We start from the raw sequence: 19,433 nt of genomic DNA, 5'->3' as shown, positions 1-19,433 counted from the left end.
ACTATGCTATATAGTTGGTTATCTTTCCACCTATCCATTAGGTATATGTGAATGAATAGATACTATATTAGAAAGAAAGAATTAGTTATACAGAATGAATAGATAGATAGATAGATAGATAGATAGATAGATAGATAGATAGATAGATAGATAGATAGATAGATAGATAGATAGATAATTTTTGGATTTCTTGGTTCACGTCGCCGCCCGCCCGCCCGCCTCTGCTCCCATGGCTCGCCTTGAGCGTCTGCCTGTCTCTCCCGGGCGCGCGTGTCAGATCTCGCGCGCCTACTCGTTTCTGCGTTTTGTCCTACATGCCAGTCCATTCGCTCTCTCCCTGTGATCGTTGCTGAAAAAGCGCAGTTCAGCCTTCAGCCCAAACAAGAGCTCCTTTGAACTCGCCACTTCTCCAGAGCCCCATTTTAACTTTTTTTTTTTTTTCCTTGGCCAACCCCCGCCCCCCGCCTTTCTGCAGCACCTGCTCCTGGCCCAATTATTCACTTAACACACACCGGCGCTTTTCCTGTCATTCAGCGCTCAAAAGCGGGTTTATTGTAACCACATAAGAGGGGAAAGGACGTTATAGCGACTATGGATGTAAATTAATGGCAACTAATTCTAAAACTGTTGTATTGGAATAATTGGAGAGGGGTCACAAGAGACACTTTAGTGGGCGAAACCAAGGGGTCCTGAGTGACCTACGTATTGGCCAAAGAAGGCAGATGCAAGAGAGTGCGGTGATGGCTTCATCATGCGCATGGAGAATAAATAAATCCATTTCACACTGCAAATTCGGAAGAGCGCATGGCAATAAAAATGGACTTCATTTGACTTTCAGTTGTGCTTTGTTTTTAATTTAAAATTTGTATACTTAATTCAAATTACAATTTAAATTGTTCACAGCCTTCACCCCCCGCCCCACCCTTATAAAAGAGAGAGAAAGATAGAGAGAGAGAGAGAGAGAGAGAGAGAAAAACATTTATAATACAAAAAGCTTTTTGTCATAGGCGCCCGTGTAACTTAAAAAGACGGACCTTATCACTTCAGTCGGTCTCCTTTTTAAAATCATAAATTAAAACTTTACACTGTATTTACAAGAATTCTGAATAATATAAAGCAATAAATTAACATTTTCATTATAAAACTAAACTTTGACATAGATAAAACAAAACACTTAAAAATTTCATGAACACATTCCATATTTCACAGATAAAATCTCATTTCACAATGCATCGTGTATACAGGCACACACACACACACACGCACGCACACACACACAGAATAATCAAATAAAAACAAAGAAAACAAAACCAAACGAGAAAATGAATGAGGATGCATCAGATTGGACTTGGTATGGGATGGAGAGATCAGTCGGTCCGCACCTCGGGGTGGGCAGACGCACAACTTCTTGGCATGAAGATTTTTTTTTATTTCAAAGGCTTCGTTCGTCTAAAAGCTGCGACACCTCATTTCGTTTTTTTGGGGGGGAATTTTTGAGAGGCTCAGTGTTCAGTTCGTAGGCAGACCTGGGTCAGACGCCATGAGTTTAGCTGGGTTGTGATTTTAGTTTTCCCAGCGGTGGACAATTTTCATTTTCATAATAATAATAATAATAATAATAAATAGGTTAAATAAAACAAGACATTTACACGTAAAGGCCGCTCAAACCGAATGGTGACCTCAGCGTGTCTACCCCGCTCAAATCACTACAGGACTCAGGGGGTCGCCACAGTTTTAACACTTTGTGCCTCCCACGTACGTCTTTCATTTCCAGTAACCCAAAGTCTCCCGCCTGATGCCTACAACCAAATTGGCACGGGGATGCCCCCTTTAACGGGAAATAACATTTTATTCGACTCCCTAAACGGAATCAAACGAAAACATAAACATCGAGTGGAAACACTTTGCGTGGCTGATCCACCCATGAGGTGCACAGACGGACAGACGGACTTGGCGGAAGGACACATGCACACAGGCGCTAAAAAAAAAAAAAACAACACAGAAATGAGGTACAGCAGCTTTGAAAGCCTCCAGATATGTGAAGATTCAGCTAGAGATATGCGTTGTCACCCATTCTCTTCACCATTGCAAAGAGGATTCGCTACAAACACGCGTAAAGACATTCTGGGTGCCCCTGCGCACGAGGCCCGGCTCTGCTCCCAGGCTCACTGGGGGCACTAACGGTGGTGGGAGGCCGACCTGTCTGTCAGCTGTCAGCCCGAGGAAAAGCGCTCCGCATCGCATCTGTGCTCGTCTGCCGTGGACTAGTGGGTGCAGTGCGTTCGTTACTGGCTAGTGCTGGCCGGACGTCCCTTTGTTACGGTCCGGCAGTGAGGGTGGGAGAGACTGAATTTCCGATCACATCAGTTGAGGTTGCTGCATAGCTTCTTGGTGTGCCGTAGGGTACCACGAGGTGTAGCTGGGGATGTACGTCCCCGGAGTCCCTGTGGGGGTTTTACCAGAAGACGAAGTGTTCCAGACCGGGGGCACCGATGGGGAGCTGCCCGTCAGAACCCTGCCGTTAGCCAAAGCACTGGCGTCCAGCGTGCCGCCGCCTTGCTTCATCAGCTTCTTGAACTTGGAGCGCTTGTTCTGAAACCAGATCTTCACCTGCAAGCACCGTAAAGAGGGGACTCGTGTGAGTTACGTGCAAGAAAATACAATAATATAAAACAAAAAAAAACCAAAGAAAAGAGCAGCTGATTGTTAACTTCATTGGAGAGTCCATATTTAATATGACATGTAAGGATTTACAGGTAACAGTGGGCCGTGCAAAAGGAAAAAAAAAAAAAAAACTCTCATAAAATATAATAACGGGAAACGGGAAGGAAATAATATGAACCCAAATCGACAGCATTATTTATGCACACATGTCAATTATACGAGAATATACACAAACACAAATATCAAGCGATTATAAAAGTTAGACACAAATGCACAAATTTAACAGCAAAAGGGCTGATCTGTGAAAATAAACAGCATAGAATAACCCGTTGAGGGTCGGTCTCAAAACCTAACCAAAATACTGGATATTGATATTCTCTACATAAAACCCTGTAATTGAAAAGGTTTGTTTACTCGATTAATTTTAATACATTCTTCTTTATCATGGCGGTGGAGAGGGCAAGTTGGTGGGACGTGAAGGTAACAATTTTACTGTGCACGTCGACAATGCGAATACATACATACATACACACACATATATATATATGAATACATACATACATATACACATATATACACACACGTATACATATACACAAATACATACATACCCACGCACATAAATTTAAATCGAATAAATAGTAGGATCGGGTACTACATAACACACATATAGATAATTTACTATAGACAGAGGGGGCCAACAAAATCTATACACACTTTATCAGTTGTTATCTACCAAACAATGTGCACGTGAGACAAGAGTTGGCAGATCAAGTATACGACGCATTCTTAAAAGAGCTAATTGTAAAGTTTACATCAAAAGTGACTTAAATTCATCCCTTAAAATCTGGAAAAATGTAATATCACAACTTTAATACAGGTTTTTCTTTTGTTGAAGCGTGAATAAATTTTTGGCCCCCTCTGTTTTATATAAATTTTATTTTTAATATATATATATACACACACACAAACAAACACATACACTTGGATACGTAGATAGTTCTGACACTACTTATGTTTCTGTTTGCTATTTGTGTGTGTATATATGTTTAGATAGATAGATAGATAGATAGATAGAAATGAAGGCACCATATAATAGATAGATAGATCATTTTAGTATAGTAATATTTCCAGGAGGAAATTTGACTTTCCCCCAACGCAGACATTCAAATAACTCGATTATAGTTGGTAAGATCAGACACACATAGACAGACAGACAGACAGACAGACACACACACACAGATATATCTCGATTACAGACAGATGCATAGATAAGACAGTTCGGCATTTCATGCTACGAATGTTTCTTTGCCCCTAAAGTTGCTTCTTTGGACTTTGAAAAGGTTCCTACCATGTGGACAAAACCGAATTCTTTAATGTAGGGTAGGCGACCTTTAGCAGGAACACTACCAGATTAAGAAGCGCAGCTCCGAGCTCGTGCGAGTGTATGCAGCGAGCGACCTTTGAAAATCCGAAACACATCGGCGTTTCACAGATCTCTTCTCATCTGTTTATGGAGTCTGTGCAGATTTAAATAAGTAAACGTTTTTTTTTTTTTTTTGTTCTGTTTTACAGATTTAAATAAGTAAACGTTTATTTCGGGAACCTTCAAGTGAAAGGTTCTTTTAGGAACCAAAATGACATCTGTTGTGGCATCTTTTTGGCCCCTTTGTTTTTTTTAAGAGTGTAGGTATAAGACCTTCAAATAATACGCATTAATTAATTAAATGACATGTAAAACATTCCAAATAAATTGTGGTTTAATTTTAGAACATTTTTGCTGTGATTGATACATCAGACCGCAGTCGAGTTAAAAACTTGTCGGTCGCAGCCCCTCAATGTTCAGGAATGGTGAGTGTCAACAGACGCTCGGCGCTACCACGAGCGAGGCCGTTGCTTATATATTTTTTAAATTCTTTTCTGTCTTTTTTATTATATATATCGTATTTATATTGACTTGGACTCTCAAAATGACTCTCGTGTTAAAAGGCTTTTTGGGATTCGCTGCTAGTCCGTCCATCTCAGTTTACTCTTCCTTTCTCAAATCTATGTTTTTGATATACAAATATATATTGTTGTTGTTGTTGTTGTTTTCCTTCATAAATACATATAAATTAGTGTCTAACGAACACCGACCTGAGTCTGCGTGAGCCCCAATGAAGCCGCCAGCTCAGCCCGCTCGGGCAGCGCCAGATACTGGGTTTGCTGAAATCTCCTGTTCAAAGCCTGCAGTTGCAAACTGGAATAAATGGTTCTGGGTTTGCGGATCTTCTTTCCTTTGCCGTTGAACCGAACTTCTCCTCCTTCCACCACCGTGTTCTTCTCTGTTTCTGTCGATTAAGAAGAGGGAAAAAAATAAGCAGAGGAAGAAGAAACAAGGCATGGCATGAGGGGATATTGTAGCAAAAATAAATAAAAAAAAAAGAAAAGAAAGAAAGAAAAAGAAAAGGCGCCGCTATGGAAGAAGCAGGGCAGCGGAGCTCTGAATTGAAGTCGACAGCTCAACTTTGCTATTTTTACAAGCTACAGTTTAGGTATAATTAGCCTTAATTGCATACATTGTTTATAGCATTACGCAATAAATAATTACCAAGACTAATACGCGAACATCTGGGCTCATTTTCCAATTCCATGTCTGCTCACTGGACTGAACCAGCAGAGCGCCAGTTGTTCCCTAACCTTTGAAAAGTCCGCGGCAGAAAGTCAACACGTGTGGCGGTCTTACCTGAGTCTTCTAACCTGGTTTGGGTCAGAGTCGAGCTGCTTTGGTAGGACTGCACTGAACTGATATATGGACTGGAGGAATGGCTGCCCACCGAGTTGACATAAGGATAACCACCCAGAGACCTAGGGAAAGATGAAGCTGTGCTGTACGAGCTTTCATGTTGCGAGTGGCCGGCGGAGTGTAAACAGTGCATGGAATAATGTCCATGAGACATGGATGAAGGCGACATTTGTTGACTCGGTGGCCCAAATTCCATAAACACGGCTTTCCCTGACACAGGGCTGTTTAGACTTTCTGGCACCGTGGTCATTGTCATCTCTTCTGGCTGGTCCCTTCTCTTCCTTTTTTGTTTTCTTGTATGATCTCAGTGAAGGATGGATCCCAATTTAAGCTGATCTGATTTTTTCACTTTCCATTCATAAGAAAATGGAGTTTGTCTCTGTGAAAAGTCTAAGCATGATGCTGTGGATCTACACAAACTCGCCTCAAAGGTTTGAATCAGTAATTCATGAATATTCATCATAGGGGAGCGCTGATTGGTTCACTTTCTCCACGGGCGCACGCCATTGGCTGGAGGCAACTTGGCTCCACAGGAGCTGCAAAAAAGAGTCAAGAAACCAGTAAAAGTGAAGCCGATAGCGAGGCGTCTTCAAATGGTAGAGTAAACCTGAGCGCGGCGAATTAGTGGAAAACAGAAAGGGAGCGCACTTTGATTTATTTCAAACCGCTTTAAAAAACTGTCGATATGGCGCATTATGTTACTCGTCAAGGAATTGCCCTCTTTAATTATTTGCCTGCTAAATTATTTTTTTCCCCTATACCGGCTTAAACAACAAAAAAAAAGGAAGCGGGGACCATTTTCAGTTCCGAAATCAGCCTCGTCCAAACGTCTCGGTGATACTTTTATATTTGATTCTGTGCGTGCAGATTCAAGAACCAAGCCTCTTAACCTTCGAGGAAATGTGAGCTCATGACTGACAAACGATGCGTATGCGTCCTTTTTACCGAAGCACGGAGTCGAGGGAAGCCGAATTCGTTATGGACAATAAATGGGGGCGACACGGGAACCAACACCGGCCGGGACGCTAGGCCAGCACGGCATGAATTGGTGTACAGCGCAGAAAGTTCAAATCTAATACACACAAACTTCGAATCCGAATCATTTCACCGTCTAAATAGTTTAGCACAATACGCGATCATTATTAACGGAATTAATAATCCCCCTCTTTGAATCAGGGTTTACTAATTGAATAAATTGCCTCATTTGACCTGTGAGGGGAAAAAAAAAACTGCATGGTCGGGCATTTAAAGAGTCAAAATAATTGCACGCTGGATTATCATTTCTAACGGTTTTAGTGCGCTATATATTTACCAAGAAGAAAACTTAAATATGTGTCCCCCAATTGATGTGTGCCCCAAGGTGGCAGTGGTTGGGGTGGGCAGAGGCGTGGGTGGGCTACCCCAGCAGGGTGGAAGTGAACCGCAGGTGCCCTCCTTTTTTGTAGTGGGGGGGGTGCCCTTTTTTCGTTTCTCGGAGGGGAAAGGGCTGGCGAGAGTTCACACGTGCGTGTGGATTACTTACTGATGCATTTGATTAAATGGTAGTCTCAAGTACTCGGATCCACAGCTGAAGGCAGCTCTATTAGCATAACACTGATGTTTAATTTTCATACGCATAATTAGCCATATATTTAACACGACTTGCAACACACAGCCTTTCATCATTTAAACAGCCGGCGTGGACCATCCCGTGCTGATCAGACTTTTCACAGGGGGGGGGACAAAAAGTCAGTAGCACCTCTGGTGGAAAATTTTCATTCAGACTTGAGCATTTGTATCTTTCCAAACTCTTATTTATTTACTTTTACTCGTTTAACGCGTGCCTTCATTCATTTACGCGCATACGGAACAAGGCGAACGTTTTTGCGTATTTTCATGCCTTCACGTTTTGTTCGTCAGAAGTTTTACTTCATATTAAATTACAACTACGTCGTACATGTGAATGAACAAGCCGTACAATCTAATCAATGTGAAGTTTTTATGCAACTTAATATTTGCACTTGAATTCTCTTGTTGTGACGCATTTGCAGCTATTCATTTAATATACGGAGCTCCCTAATATTTAAACAGACAAGGCCATAAAGTATGAAATTCCAACAGTTTTCATCCCGCACGTTTCTTCAAAATCCGTTTGCACGGTTTAACACCTCACTCTCTTTAAAACGTCACCTTTAAAAAAAAATCCCGTATATCACAATTTAAACCTTATCCTGGCGCCCTGCCGTGTTATTTCTCGTGAATTCGTCTTTGGGCAGCAGTCGCCTGCGCACCTGTTCGAGGAGACTTCACTTTTTATTGGAGCCGACGTGTGGTCGAGCGAGCACGACTTAATCTTATCCTGGGATCTGAGAAAAGACAATGAGGAGCAACAGTTGTAGAGGAGAAGCTCGACCTACATTTTAGACGAAAAAGAGAAAAGCATCGCCGGCTTGTTAGCGGTAAACGCGGCGCAGACAATCGCAAAATTGGGCATCGTTCGCTGAGCTCCAACACTAGCAATGTGTCTTTCTAGCCTCATCATTTAATTCCTTTTGTTCTTCGGTTTATTACTATTATTATCATTATCATTGTGTGTTAACTGATACTATAATAATATAAAACAATAAATATAATACTATGATAAAATGAATAACAGCCACAATTAATGCATACTACGTGACAAAAAATGCGCAACAACGCATAATATCACTACTACTAAAAATAAAATATCGAAAAGAATACCGCAAAACAAATAACAACAACTGTAATGATTATAATAATATCTGTCCATCAAAACAACTTAATTCACGTCAGGACGCGGGATAACAAGAAGAAAAAGAAAAAATGATCAGCATCCCTGACTTAACGGTTTAGAGGGTGAATGAAGGGCTGAATAAGAAGTAAAGAAGCATCAATAGGAAGAACAGCGAACACTATTAATAAAATCAAGGAGAACGAAAAAGAAAAGCAGCTAAAATGTAAAAATAATACGAAATGTAATACAAGAATCCCTCCAAGCCTTCTCATAATTTGTTAATAAAAGAGTTTCAAATCCCACGCCAGAGTGTTTAGGGAACCCTTAAAATGCCAATTTTACGCTGTCGCACATGTAACCATGAATAACATCACCTTTCAGTAATTGGCTCGACGGCAGCCTTGTTACCGCAGCAGTTGGTAAAAAGCCTACAGCCCTAATAAAATTATTGCTGGTTAATCTCATAATGCCAACAAACATATAGGAATTAATGCTACACTAATTCCATTTAATTTCATTATCTTGTTCAAATTAGAAAATGCAATTTTGCTCATTATAACGTCATAGTAAAGGCGCATTAAAACATCGCGTATTGCCAAGGCAGTGGCAGCATTTCAGGTCACATTAGCGCAGGACAGGAAACACATAAACGTATATTAGAAATATGGAAGAGAAAAAAAATGACAGTAAAGACGAACTCATTTAATGGCAGTTCCTGCTCTTCGTTTATAGGAAAAGCCCCCCCAAAAATGCACCACTGATTAATAAGAAGTAACCTAAGAATAAAGGTAAATTAAATGAACTCTCGAAAAGGGCACCTTCTGGTCCTGGAAGAACGGGCCATTTTATTTACGCGCAGGTACAGTCCATAAACGTAACAGGAAATAAAAGCGATACAGTACTCGTCCGTATTGTGTGTTATAGTATTTATTTTTGTTTTTTAATTCATATCTTTGCTTTTTTGTGCGTCATCTATTTTTTTCGGGGGTGTCTAATGTAGTTGGTGATGTTGTATCCAAATCTTGTTTGTTGTTAAGTAACTCGGAACACAAGGACGGAGAGAAATGGCGACTTACAGGAGACGGCTTGACATGAAACGGAATGGTTTGGGATCAGCAGAATTGGAGAGAATAGCAATAGCAAAACTTGACATGACTTCTTTTCATCGGATGGATTGTTTTGAAAGTTTGTTTTATATATAAGATACCAGCAAATTCATCACTGTTAAAGTAACACAATGTCAAAGCAATTTAAAAGTGAAGTGTATATAAGGAAAGACTGAAACCATGCAGTTTGTACTCATTTAACGAGGTCGACTTTGATGTGCATGCATATTATATATATATATATATATATATATATATATATATATATATATATATATATATATATATATATATATATATATATACACACACAGAGAGAGAGAGAGAGAGAGAGAGAGATTGAGGCACTTTGTCTAGGACTGGTTCCTGCTTTAAGCCCAAAATTGCTGGGATGAGGCTCCGCAACCCGCACCTTTCAACCAGATTAAGCAGGTTTCAAAGTGTTTTATATATATATATACACACACACACATTCACACATACACGAACACACACATGTATATATGCACACACTAAAATCGCTAATGTCTATCTATCTGTATATATATATATATATATATATATATATATATATATATATATATATATATATATATATATATATATATACAGCTTTATGTGTTTCTATGTCTATATATGTATACACACACTTACACATCATAATTGCAAATGCTAAATTAACACTCATTGTATGGGTCTGCTATTCCCATACACACTCATATGTCTATACATTCACACACACATTATATATATATATATATATATATATATAAAACCAGAACAATGATCAGTGTTACATTAACCCAGTGTCAAAGTAATTCTTATAACTTTGTAAATGGAAAGTGAACCCATACATTTGAGTGTTACTAACACTGATGATTTTGAGATCTCTCTCTCTCTGTCTATATATATATATATATATATATATATATATATATATATATATATATATATATATATAAAAGAACAGGCGCCTTGTTTAGGTCTGATTCCTGCCTTGTTCCCAGAATTGCCGGGATTAGGCTCTGGACTCCGCAGCCTTGAATTAAGCAGGTTTCCAAATGTGATAGATAGATAGATAGATAGATAGATAGATAGATAGATAGATAGATAGATAGATAGATAGATAAAATGCACTATATGTATGATAGATAGATAGATAGATAGATAGATAGATAGATAGATAGATAGATAGATAGATAGATAGATAGATAGATAGATAGATAGATAGATAGATAGATTAGTCAAGCAGCGGAGAACGGCGGCCCGAGCTTATTCAACATCAGAAGCCCAGCAGGCACCAAACCCCGAGCAGGGCGCCGAGTCATCCCGGGTCGCGCACACTTCCGCATGTTCCTCGCCTGACAGACAACCCCCGACAACTGTACGACACATTTGAGTCTTACATTTACGCCTTGTAGAGCCCGTCGGCTGTCTGCCCTCGTCAAGTCTAACAAACTGATGGCGTTACCATTTGCTCGGTATTGGCCCGTCGCTCCAGTCTTCGTTAATTTCCCCCTAAATGCAGACAAAGCTGTGGACGAAACACACTCGAGAGTTCGATCCCCATTTGTGCGGTGCTGGCTGTACCAACTCTGCGCATGAATAACAAATTGAAGGCAGTTAAATTCCGTCACTGTGATTATCAGCCTAATTACATAATTGAACTGCGAGATGTAGAGTAAAAATTTGGAGACAGCGTTTTGCAGCATAAAAAGAGCACTGGGATGCCTAAGAGTAAACCTTTTTTTTAATTTCCCCACAAAGTTATCTGTGAAGTGTCATCACTCAAACAGTTTAATTCTAAGGACTCCCACATTGGATTTCTGGATGTGGTGTGCGGTTAACAGCGCCCTGCACTCAAGGGGCTCGCCGGTCTGTCTGTCTGCCGGCCACATGTCTTTTTTATTTTTCTTTTAAAATACAGGTCCGATTTGTTTTCCTCCACTTTACATGACAGCTGCACTGCTGGACTCCTCGTGCTGCTTTCACACAATCAGGCACAATAAAACCAGAGCCCCGACACAGTTAGGCAGCATTTTGGGACGGAGAAGTGCCTTTTGAGTAAGTTCAGTATTTATTTATTTATTTATTTTTTTGATGGTGCACAAAAGCGTCGAAGCTGACCAGAAACCTGGCGAGTACAGATGACTGATGTCTGTGATTGCTGAGTCACATCGCTATAAGAACAAAAACGAGAGTGGCAGGCGATGATCCCCAAAATCAAGTAACGGACAATGAAAACGCCAAAGGGCGGGCGCGCCCCCTGCGTGCTCGCGGCCATTCAAGAGGTCTCTGCAGGTCCGTCCATCTGTCTGTCCACCAAATGACACCCGAAGGTTGACATCTGCACACTCCTACACATTTGAACAATCGATCTGTAGAAACGAAGCGCATTATTTAACTGCAACTTGCATTTAGTGAGCCGAACTTTACGATTTCGGTGAATATGGATGTTTGCTTCTGCTTTATAACTTTCAAATCTCATTTTTATTTGCTTCGCCATTGTTCACAGACTGAATTTCGCTCAGGTTCAATAAAGAGTTGCACTAAAATCGCAGTCCATCAAAGTATTGCAGAAGCTGATTTTTAATTTTTTTTGTTCCTTTTAGGAACAATAGAATTTTAGAGCGGAGATCCGGCGGGAGAGCCAGAAATCTGCATATACAGTAAAGTCAACAATGCGCGAGGTGAAAGGCATTGTTCTCCATTGTGCTGAGGTGTCTTTTTGAAATCGGCTTCCATCAAAAGTCATCTTCCTCTGGCAGCTTCGTTAAAATCTCCACTCCCTCTGATGTGATGACTACTGTGTGCTCAAACTGCGCTGACCTGGCAAGAAACAAACAAAATTAATCATCTGATAGCACATTCATAACGCGTTCACAATATCACCAGCATCGTGCCAAGACACCGGGGCGCAAATGAAAATCCCGGAAGCAGACATGTTAGGGGGGAAATAAAATGTCATCAAGAGTGAAAGGGGAGCGAGGAGAGAAAAACTCCACAACAGTTTACACAAAATTTACCGACGTGAACAGCGAACATCCGCAGACATACGAAAGAAACCAACGGCAAGTGTACAAGATGAAGAAGACAGTCAAACATGCATGGGGCTGGAGAAGGACCGCCATCGATCCGTCTTTATTATATGAAAACACACAACACAAAAATAAATAAATAAATAAATACCACCAAAATAAAACATTCAGAAGTTTTAGAACACACCAATAGAAATAACAAAATAAGACCCACGCTGCTCAAAGTCAGCGGGCACGCAGCTGAACATGGCGGGGAACAACCGTGACACAGAGCTGGGCAGTCAGGCGGACATGGCCGCGAGTCCCATGTTAATTAAGGACACAAAAATGTGCTCGAAATAAATACCAACAGTATAAATGACAAATCTTAAGAGGTGGCACGAGCACAGGCCTTTCAGCAGTCTGCCGGAAAAAGAGGCCGCAAAGTGAACAAATGGCACCTGAATAGACAACAAAACGGGACCTCAGACACGGGATTAGATGACAGGCGGTTTACTCGAGGAAACATTAATAAAAGACAGCAAAAGGTTTAATAAGTGCATCCGATAGACATATAGAAATGAAAGGTGCAATATAAGAATTGAAAGGTGCCTACAGACTGGAGCGGTATAAGTAAGATACACAGCAATGCAAGGTGCTATATGAGACTCATAAAGAAATACACAGGAAAGGTGCAGCTATATAGGAAAGAATTTAAAGGTGTCTATATAAATCAAACTGGAACTACAGAAGACAGATAACGCAGAAATGCATAGGGTGATATAAGAATTATAAAGAAATACACAGGAAAGGTGCTATATTAGACAGAATTGAAAGTGGCTGACCTGTATAAAGCAAACAGGTGCTGCACAGTAAAAGAACTGAAAGATGCCTGTAGAAGACAGACTATAGAAAAGCAAGGTGCTATGTAAGACATACACAGGAAAGGTATAACACAAGTTAGATCAATTAAATATGAAATAGCCAATTAAATACATAAATAGGTGGATCACTATAAAACAGAAGGACAAAGATGACAGACAGACATAGCTAAGGCACTATTGTCATAGAGAACTGAACAGTTAGGAGAGGTAGTGTGTAAAACATAGGCAGAAGACATACTGTATAATAAATACACTTGTAAAATAAAGGCTATTTACTGGGTTGTGTGGTTCCTCATAGAAACCCTGCTTGTTGAAGAACCATTTAATTCTGGGAATTAGAGGTTCCTAATATGATAGATAGATAGATAGATAGATAGATAGATAGATAGATAGATAGATAGATAGATAGATAGATATGAAAGGTGATAGATAGATGGATAGATGGATGGATGAAAGGCACTAGATAGATGGATAAAGAGAAAGATAGATTGATTGATGAAAAGCACCACATAGATAGATAGATAGTGTCGAGGGTACCAGGGGCAACGACCCGGCCAGGACGCCTTGGAGGACCGGAAGTGGGCGTGTACCCATCTGGGATCACGTGGGGGCCACCTTCCTGGTTGCCTTGGGGACCCTGAACCTCAGCACTTCCGCCACACCAGGAAGTGCTGGGGGGGAAGAGAAGCAGGGACACCCGGAGAGCTTCGGGAGAACAGCCGGCACTTCCGCCACACTTGGGCGTGTCAGCGGGAGATTGCCGGGAAGCACCTGGAGCTCATCCGGGTGTGGATAAAAGGGGCCGCCTCCCTTCATTCAGGGAGAGAGTCGGGAGCGGAGAGGACTGAGCTGGAGAAGGCAAGGAGGCGGCCTGAAGAGAGTGAGAGAAAGGCATTGTGTGGCCAGGACTTTGGGGACTTTGGGGTTTTGTGGTGCACTTATTGTAAATAGTGGTGAATAAACGTGTGTTTGAGTGACAATGATGGTGTCTGCCTGTTTGTGTCCAGGTCAACATCCACAATAGATAGATAGATAGATGGATGAAAGGCACTAGATAGATAGATAGATAGATAGATAGATAGATAGATAGATAGATAGATATGAAAGGCACTATATACAGTAATAGATAGATAGATAGATAGATAGATAGATAGATAGATAGATAGATAGATGAAAGGCACTAGATAGATAGATAGATAGATAGATAGATAGATAGATAGATAGATAGATAGATAGATAGATAGATAGATGAAAGGCACTATATAGATAGATATGAAAGGCACTATATAACAGATAGATAGATGAACAGACCCACAGAGCACATTCAGAGGTTTTCACTTCTTGCACATTTTGGCCGCCATTCTCTAAAACTGGTTATTTAATCATCCAGCCACATACAATACTCGATAATCAAAAAGTAAAACCAAAGTTTGACATTTATTTCAAATGTATTCAGAATGAAAACAGAAATATCACATGCATGCACTGTAAGTTTTGGGACCCTCTATTCAGCCCCCTTAGCAGTGCAATTCCTGGTCCTGGGCAATTCAGAGGAGATTTCCTTCAAGGATCTCTCTGTACTTTGCTCTAACTAAAAAACAACTCCACAGCTTGCTGTTGCCACACTGCCATGTTTCACCATCTGGTTGATGCTGTGCACGTCATGAGCTGTGCTTGGTTTCCTTCAGATGTGACACTTACCATTCAATCTAAAGAGTTCACTCTTGGTTTCATCAGATTATTCAATCTCATGGCCTCAGAGACCTTTAGGTACCTTTTGGCAAACTCCAAGCACACCGTCACATGCGTATTAATCAGAAGTGACTTCAGTCTGCCCTCCATGTCAACCAGGCCTAATTGGTGTAGTGCTGCAGAGACAGATGTCCACCTGGCATGATCTTCTTTCTCCACAGAGAACCTCCAGAGTTCTGTCAAAGTGTCCGTTGGGTTTTTAGTCACCCCCTTGACTAAAGTTCTAGCTTGGGCGGCTAGCTTGAGGAAAAAGAGTCACGGTGGCTCTAAACGTCTTCCACTTCAGAATGGTGGCGGCCACTGTGTTCTTCAGGACCTTCAAAGCAGCAGGACCCTTCTGCAGGTCTGTGACTTGAACTGATCCTGTCTCAGAGGTCCACAGACAAAACTTCTCCGATCTCCAAGACAGGTTTATATTAAATATAATAAGCACGTCTTGGTGCAGAGCGGCTTATTTAGTGTCACACAGTGGATGGACCTTCAAGTGCTGCACCCTGTGCCAATATCAAACTGTGTATTGGAGGAACCAACCCAGGGAGGGATGCCAGTTCATCACAGGTCTACTCACAAACACCAGTCCGGTTTGGAGTCTCCAATGAGCTTCAAGGGACTCCACCTGGACATGGGGAGAGCATGCAAACTTCACTCCGGCCGTGTCAAGGCTAGGAATTGAAATGAACTCTGATTCTCACAGCTGGTATAGACCGCCATGACATTTCCTAAATCATAATTTGTTACATGGCATCATTAAACGCTGAGCGGTGTAATCACACATATAGAAATTGCTCAGAGATTTTGGGCTCGGGCTTAATAAAGAAAAGAATGGCACACAAAAAGAAGGGTATGACAACTTAATTTCCAGAATATTCAGTTTCTTTAGAAGCTCCTAATACAAAAAGTAGCTCACAAATAGAAAGCATTTACTTTGCTTTATGCATTTAGAATAAACGTTTGGGTAGCAGAACAAAACGTGTCTTGACAGTCTTGTTCCCCAAAGTGCAGTGTTGCACTTGGCCTAATGACAGGCTCGCTGTAGTTTTGAAACACTCAACAATTTACGTAAGAAGAGGAAAAAACATGATAGGAAAGGGAAAACATTAAGAGGAAAAAAAATCGATTAAAAAGAAAATGAAAAAGGTGAATTTCACAAAGGCAACGGCCACCAAAATGAAGTGTGTTTGACCTGGATTGAAGAAAAAACTGAGAACTGCCACCCACCTTTTGTCGTCCACTGACACCGCCGTCCAGTTGTCCTTTAGGATTCTGAACTCTGGAGAGCCTTCCATCAGAATCGGTTCTGAAATACACAAAAAAGTGTTATCAAGTGATCGGGAGCCATCTGAATAAATAAATAGGTAAATAAATAAATACTACATTCAAAAGAGTGTGCAAACCTCACTGGGCTATCAAGTGATCTGAGACCACCGAAAAATAAACAAATAAATAAATAAAAATTTAATAAAAGATAGATAGATAGATAAAGTAATAATAATAATACACATAAACCAGTGTGCAGAATTTACTGGGCTATCAAGTGATCTGGGACCATCCGAAAAAGCAAACAAACAAACAAATAAACAAACAAACAAATAAATAAATAAAAATTAAATAAAATAATAATAATACATTCAAAAGAGTGTGCAGAATTCACTAGGCTTTCAAGTGATCTGGGATCATCCGAAAAAACAAACAAACAAACAACCAAATAAATAAATAAATAAATAGATAGATAGATAGATAGATAGATAAGAAAGGCACTATAGATAGATAGATAGATAGATAAATAAAGTAATAATAATACACTTAAACCAGTGTGCAGAATTCACTGGGCTATCAAGTGATCTGAGACCATACAAAAAATAAATAAATAAAAAATAAATAAAAATAAAATAAAATAATAATAATAATACGCTCAAACTAGTGTGCAGAACTCACTGGGCTATCAAGTGTTCTGAGACCTTCCGAATAAACAAACAAACAAACAAACAAATGAAGTAATTAATAAATAATAATAACACATTCCAACCAGTGCGCAGAATTCACTGGGCAATTCGTTAGCAACATCTGTCCAACTGCTTATCCATGAAAATATCTAAGCAGCCAATCATGTGGCAGCAGCACAATGCATACAATCGTCTAGGGACCGGTCAGGAGCTTCAGTTAATGTTTACATCAAACACCAGAATGGGAAAAAAAACGTGATCTCCGTGATTTCGACCGTGGTAAGGTTGTTGGTGCCAGACATGTTGTTTTGTGTGTTTCTGTAACTGGGATATTCACCCACAACAGCCTCTAGAGTTTACTCAGAGTGGTCTCCAGCGAGTGGCAGTTCTGTGGACAGAGATGCCTTGTTGATGAGAGAGGTCAGTGGAGAATAGCCTGATGGGTTCAAACTGACAGAAAGGCTGCGTTAACTCAAATAACCACTCTGAGCAACTGTGGTGAGCAGAAAAGCATCTCAGAATGTACAAAGTGTCGAACCTTGAGGAAGATGGGTTACAACAGCAGAAGTCCACATTGGGTTCCGCTCCTGTCAGCCAAAAAGAAGAACACTTTGGAGAGATGAGACAAAACTGGAGCTTTTGGCAAGTCACATCAGCTCTATATCCACAGACAAAATAATGAAGCATTCATAGAGAAGAACACCACAGCTACTGTGAAACATGGAGGAGGATCAGTTATATTTTGGGGCTGCTGTGCTGCATCTGGCAAGGGGTGACTCAAGTCTGTGCAGGGAACAATGAAATCTCAAGATCATCAAGACATTCTGGAATGAAATGTGCTGCCCAGTCTCCTTGTGCTTTGTCTCAGTTGCAGGTCATGGACCCTCCAGCAGGATGTTGAGCCAAAACACATAGCTAAAAGCCCCCAAGGGTCACTAAGAACAAAACCTTGGACTATCCTGAAGTGGCCTTTTATGAGCTCTGATTTGAATCTTACGGGACATCTAAGGAAAGACTTGAAACATGCAGTCTGGAGAAGACCACCATCAAACTTGACACAGGTGGAGCAGTTGACTCAGGACGAGTGGGCCAAACGACCTGTGGACAGGTGCAGAAGTCTCATGGAGAACTCCAGGAATCGCTTGTGTGTGGTGATTGTGCAACCAAATGTTACATTACAGGTCCCATCATTTCTGTCCATGCTATTTTCATTTCTGTTATGATCTGAAATATTCTTTTGAATCAAAACACCAAAACAAAGTCTTTAAATACTCGATCAACAATGTCAGGTGCCAGTCACTTTTGTCTGTTTCAAGTTATTTCAGAGACAATTCTGGGCTCTTGGTTTTTCATGGAGGGTACCAACAAATTTGTCCAACATGTGTACCAGGTATGCTGCATGGCGCATTCACCAAAGAATGGGTCTCCAAGACACTAAAAAAAAAGGCAAGGTTGGGTTGGTGTGATAAAAATAGAAGAAATGGATCGATAATGTGAAAGGAGATCAGGAAGAGCTGCTGTTGACATGGTAAGAAAACGAGTACAATGGAGACAACCTCAGGGTTAAAACCTCATCAAAGCCAAGAAAGAAAGAAGGAAGAACCTTTTCCTAGCTTCTTTGAGGTCCTCAAAAGTCTCCTTTGATCGAGGCATGACAGACACACACATCCACAAACCTGTGGGGTGAAGATCAGACTCTGACTGTGAAGACCCACGTTGATCTTCTTTAAATTGGGCAGGACCTCCCATATTCACACCTGATTGTCACCCCATTGAATGGACTTAGAGGTTCCTATACTTTTTCACACACAAGTATGTAGCACTGGATCATTTTCCTCCATCAATAAACCAACAAGTGTAACGTTTTTTGTCTTTTTTATCATTTATTTAAATGGGATTTCTTTGGCACCTGGACAACCACCACACACAAGATCTGTAAGTCAACAGCACTAACAAGTGTGCTAAATCCTCAACTCACAAAACAAATGGAAATGGAGACCCTAGTAGAGTTAAAAGAAAAAGAAAATATCAAAAAGTGACTAACCAATCGTGAAGGCCATGCCATCCTCCATCAGGACCGAGCAGTCACTGGCTGTGGAGACAAAAAAGAAAGAGAGAATGTGCTTCAGAAGACAGTACAGAACTGGACCCCAGTTCAAATCATAAGGCCCTGTTCGCGTTACGCAATTGCAAAGGGTTAAAGAAGTGCGTCCCCTCTTCGGACTTGAGTGCATCTCCTCTTCATGTCCACCAGTGTCCTCAATAAGGTGATTCTGCGTTTATTTCGGCCGGATCTTCTTTACCAAAGAATTTGAAGACCTGGGTGAGGTGCCCATGAGACTAAACCAATATACCGTACTTTTCGCTCCTTAAGATGCACCTGACCATTAGACGCACCTAGGTTTAGTGGAGGAAAACAAGAAAAAAAAATTCTGAACCAAATGGTGTACTGTACTAATATATAGTGCATCCAGAAAGTATTCACAGCACATCACTTTTTTCACATTTTGTTATTTTACAGCCTTATTTAAAAATGAATTAAACTCAT

The 19,433-nt window shown here is 40.6% G+C and overlaps 2 protein-coding genes and 1 long non-coding RNA gene across 6 annotated transcripts in view; 1 reads left to right on the top strand and 2 right to left on the bottom strand.

Annotated features, from left to right (window-relative positions):
* LOC120531845 overlaps positions 1 to 19,433 on the top strand; it is a 152,974-nt gene that overhangs the window by 3,464 nt on the left and 130,077 nt on the right. The window lies entirely within an intron of this gene.
* On the bottom strand, positions 1,421 to 11,031 carry dlx1a (distal-less homeobox 1a). Of its 2 annotated transcripts, XM_039757628.1 has the most exons (4): positions 10,696 to 10,852; positions 5,390 to 5,985; positions 4,801 to 4,994; positions 1,421 to 2,610 (listed from the first exon to the last, which is right to left on the bottom strand). In XM_039757628.1, the coding sequence occupies exons 2-4, from the start codon at positions 5,703 to 5,705 to the stop codon at positions 2,359 to 2,361; spliced, it is 762 nt and encodes a 253-aa protein (XP_039613562.1). In that variant the 5' UTR covers positions 5,706 to 5,985; positions 10,696 to 10,852; the 3' UTR covers positions 1,421 to 2,358. The 2 variants fall into 2 exon arrangements, with proteins under 2 accessions (XP_039613562.1, XP_039613563.1); XM_039757629.1 differs by lacking the exon at positions 5,390 to 5,985 and having other exon boundaries at positions 10,761 to 11,031.
* Positions 12,018 to 19,433, bottom strand: part of metap1d (methionyl aminopeptidase type 1D (mitochondrial)) — a 212,462-nt gene continuing 205,046 nt past the window's right edge. For 2 of the 3 annotated variants that reach the window (XM_039757625.1, XM_039757627.1), the window contains exons 8-9: positions 18,930 to 18,977; positions 14,426 to 16,239 (exon numbers count right to left, since the gene is read on the bottom strand). In XM_039757625.1, the coding sequence (XP_039613559.1) occupies positions 16,040 to 16,239; positions 18,930 to 18,977 (248 nt within the window). In that variant the 3' untranslated portion in view covers positions 14,426 to 16,039. Of the gene's footprint in view, positions 12,119 to 14,425; positions 16,240 to 18,929; positions 18,978 to 19,433 lie in introns of those variants that run through there. The other variant, XM_039757626.1, reaches the window with a different exon arrangement.

The sequence above is a fragment of the Polypterus senegalus genome, chromosome 6 (assembly GCF_016835505.1).
Source record: "Polypterus senegalus isolate Bchr_013 chromosome 6, ASM1683550v1, whole genome shotgun sequence".
Lineage (NCBI taxonomy): Eukaryota > Metazoa > Chordata > Cladistia > Polypteriformes > Polypteridae > Polypterus > Polypterus senegalus.
The sequence above is the reverse complement of the archived record's forward strand: the minus strand, read 5'-3'. Positions and strand labels throughout refer to the sequence as shown.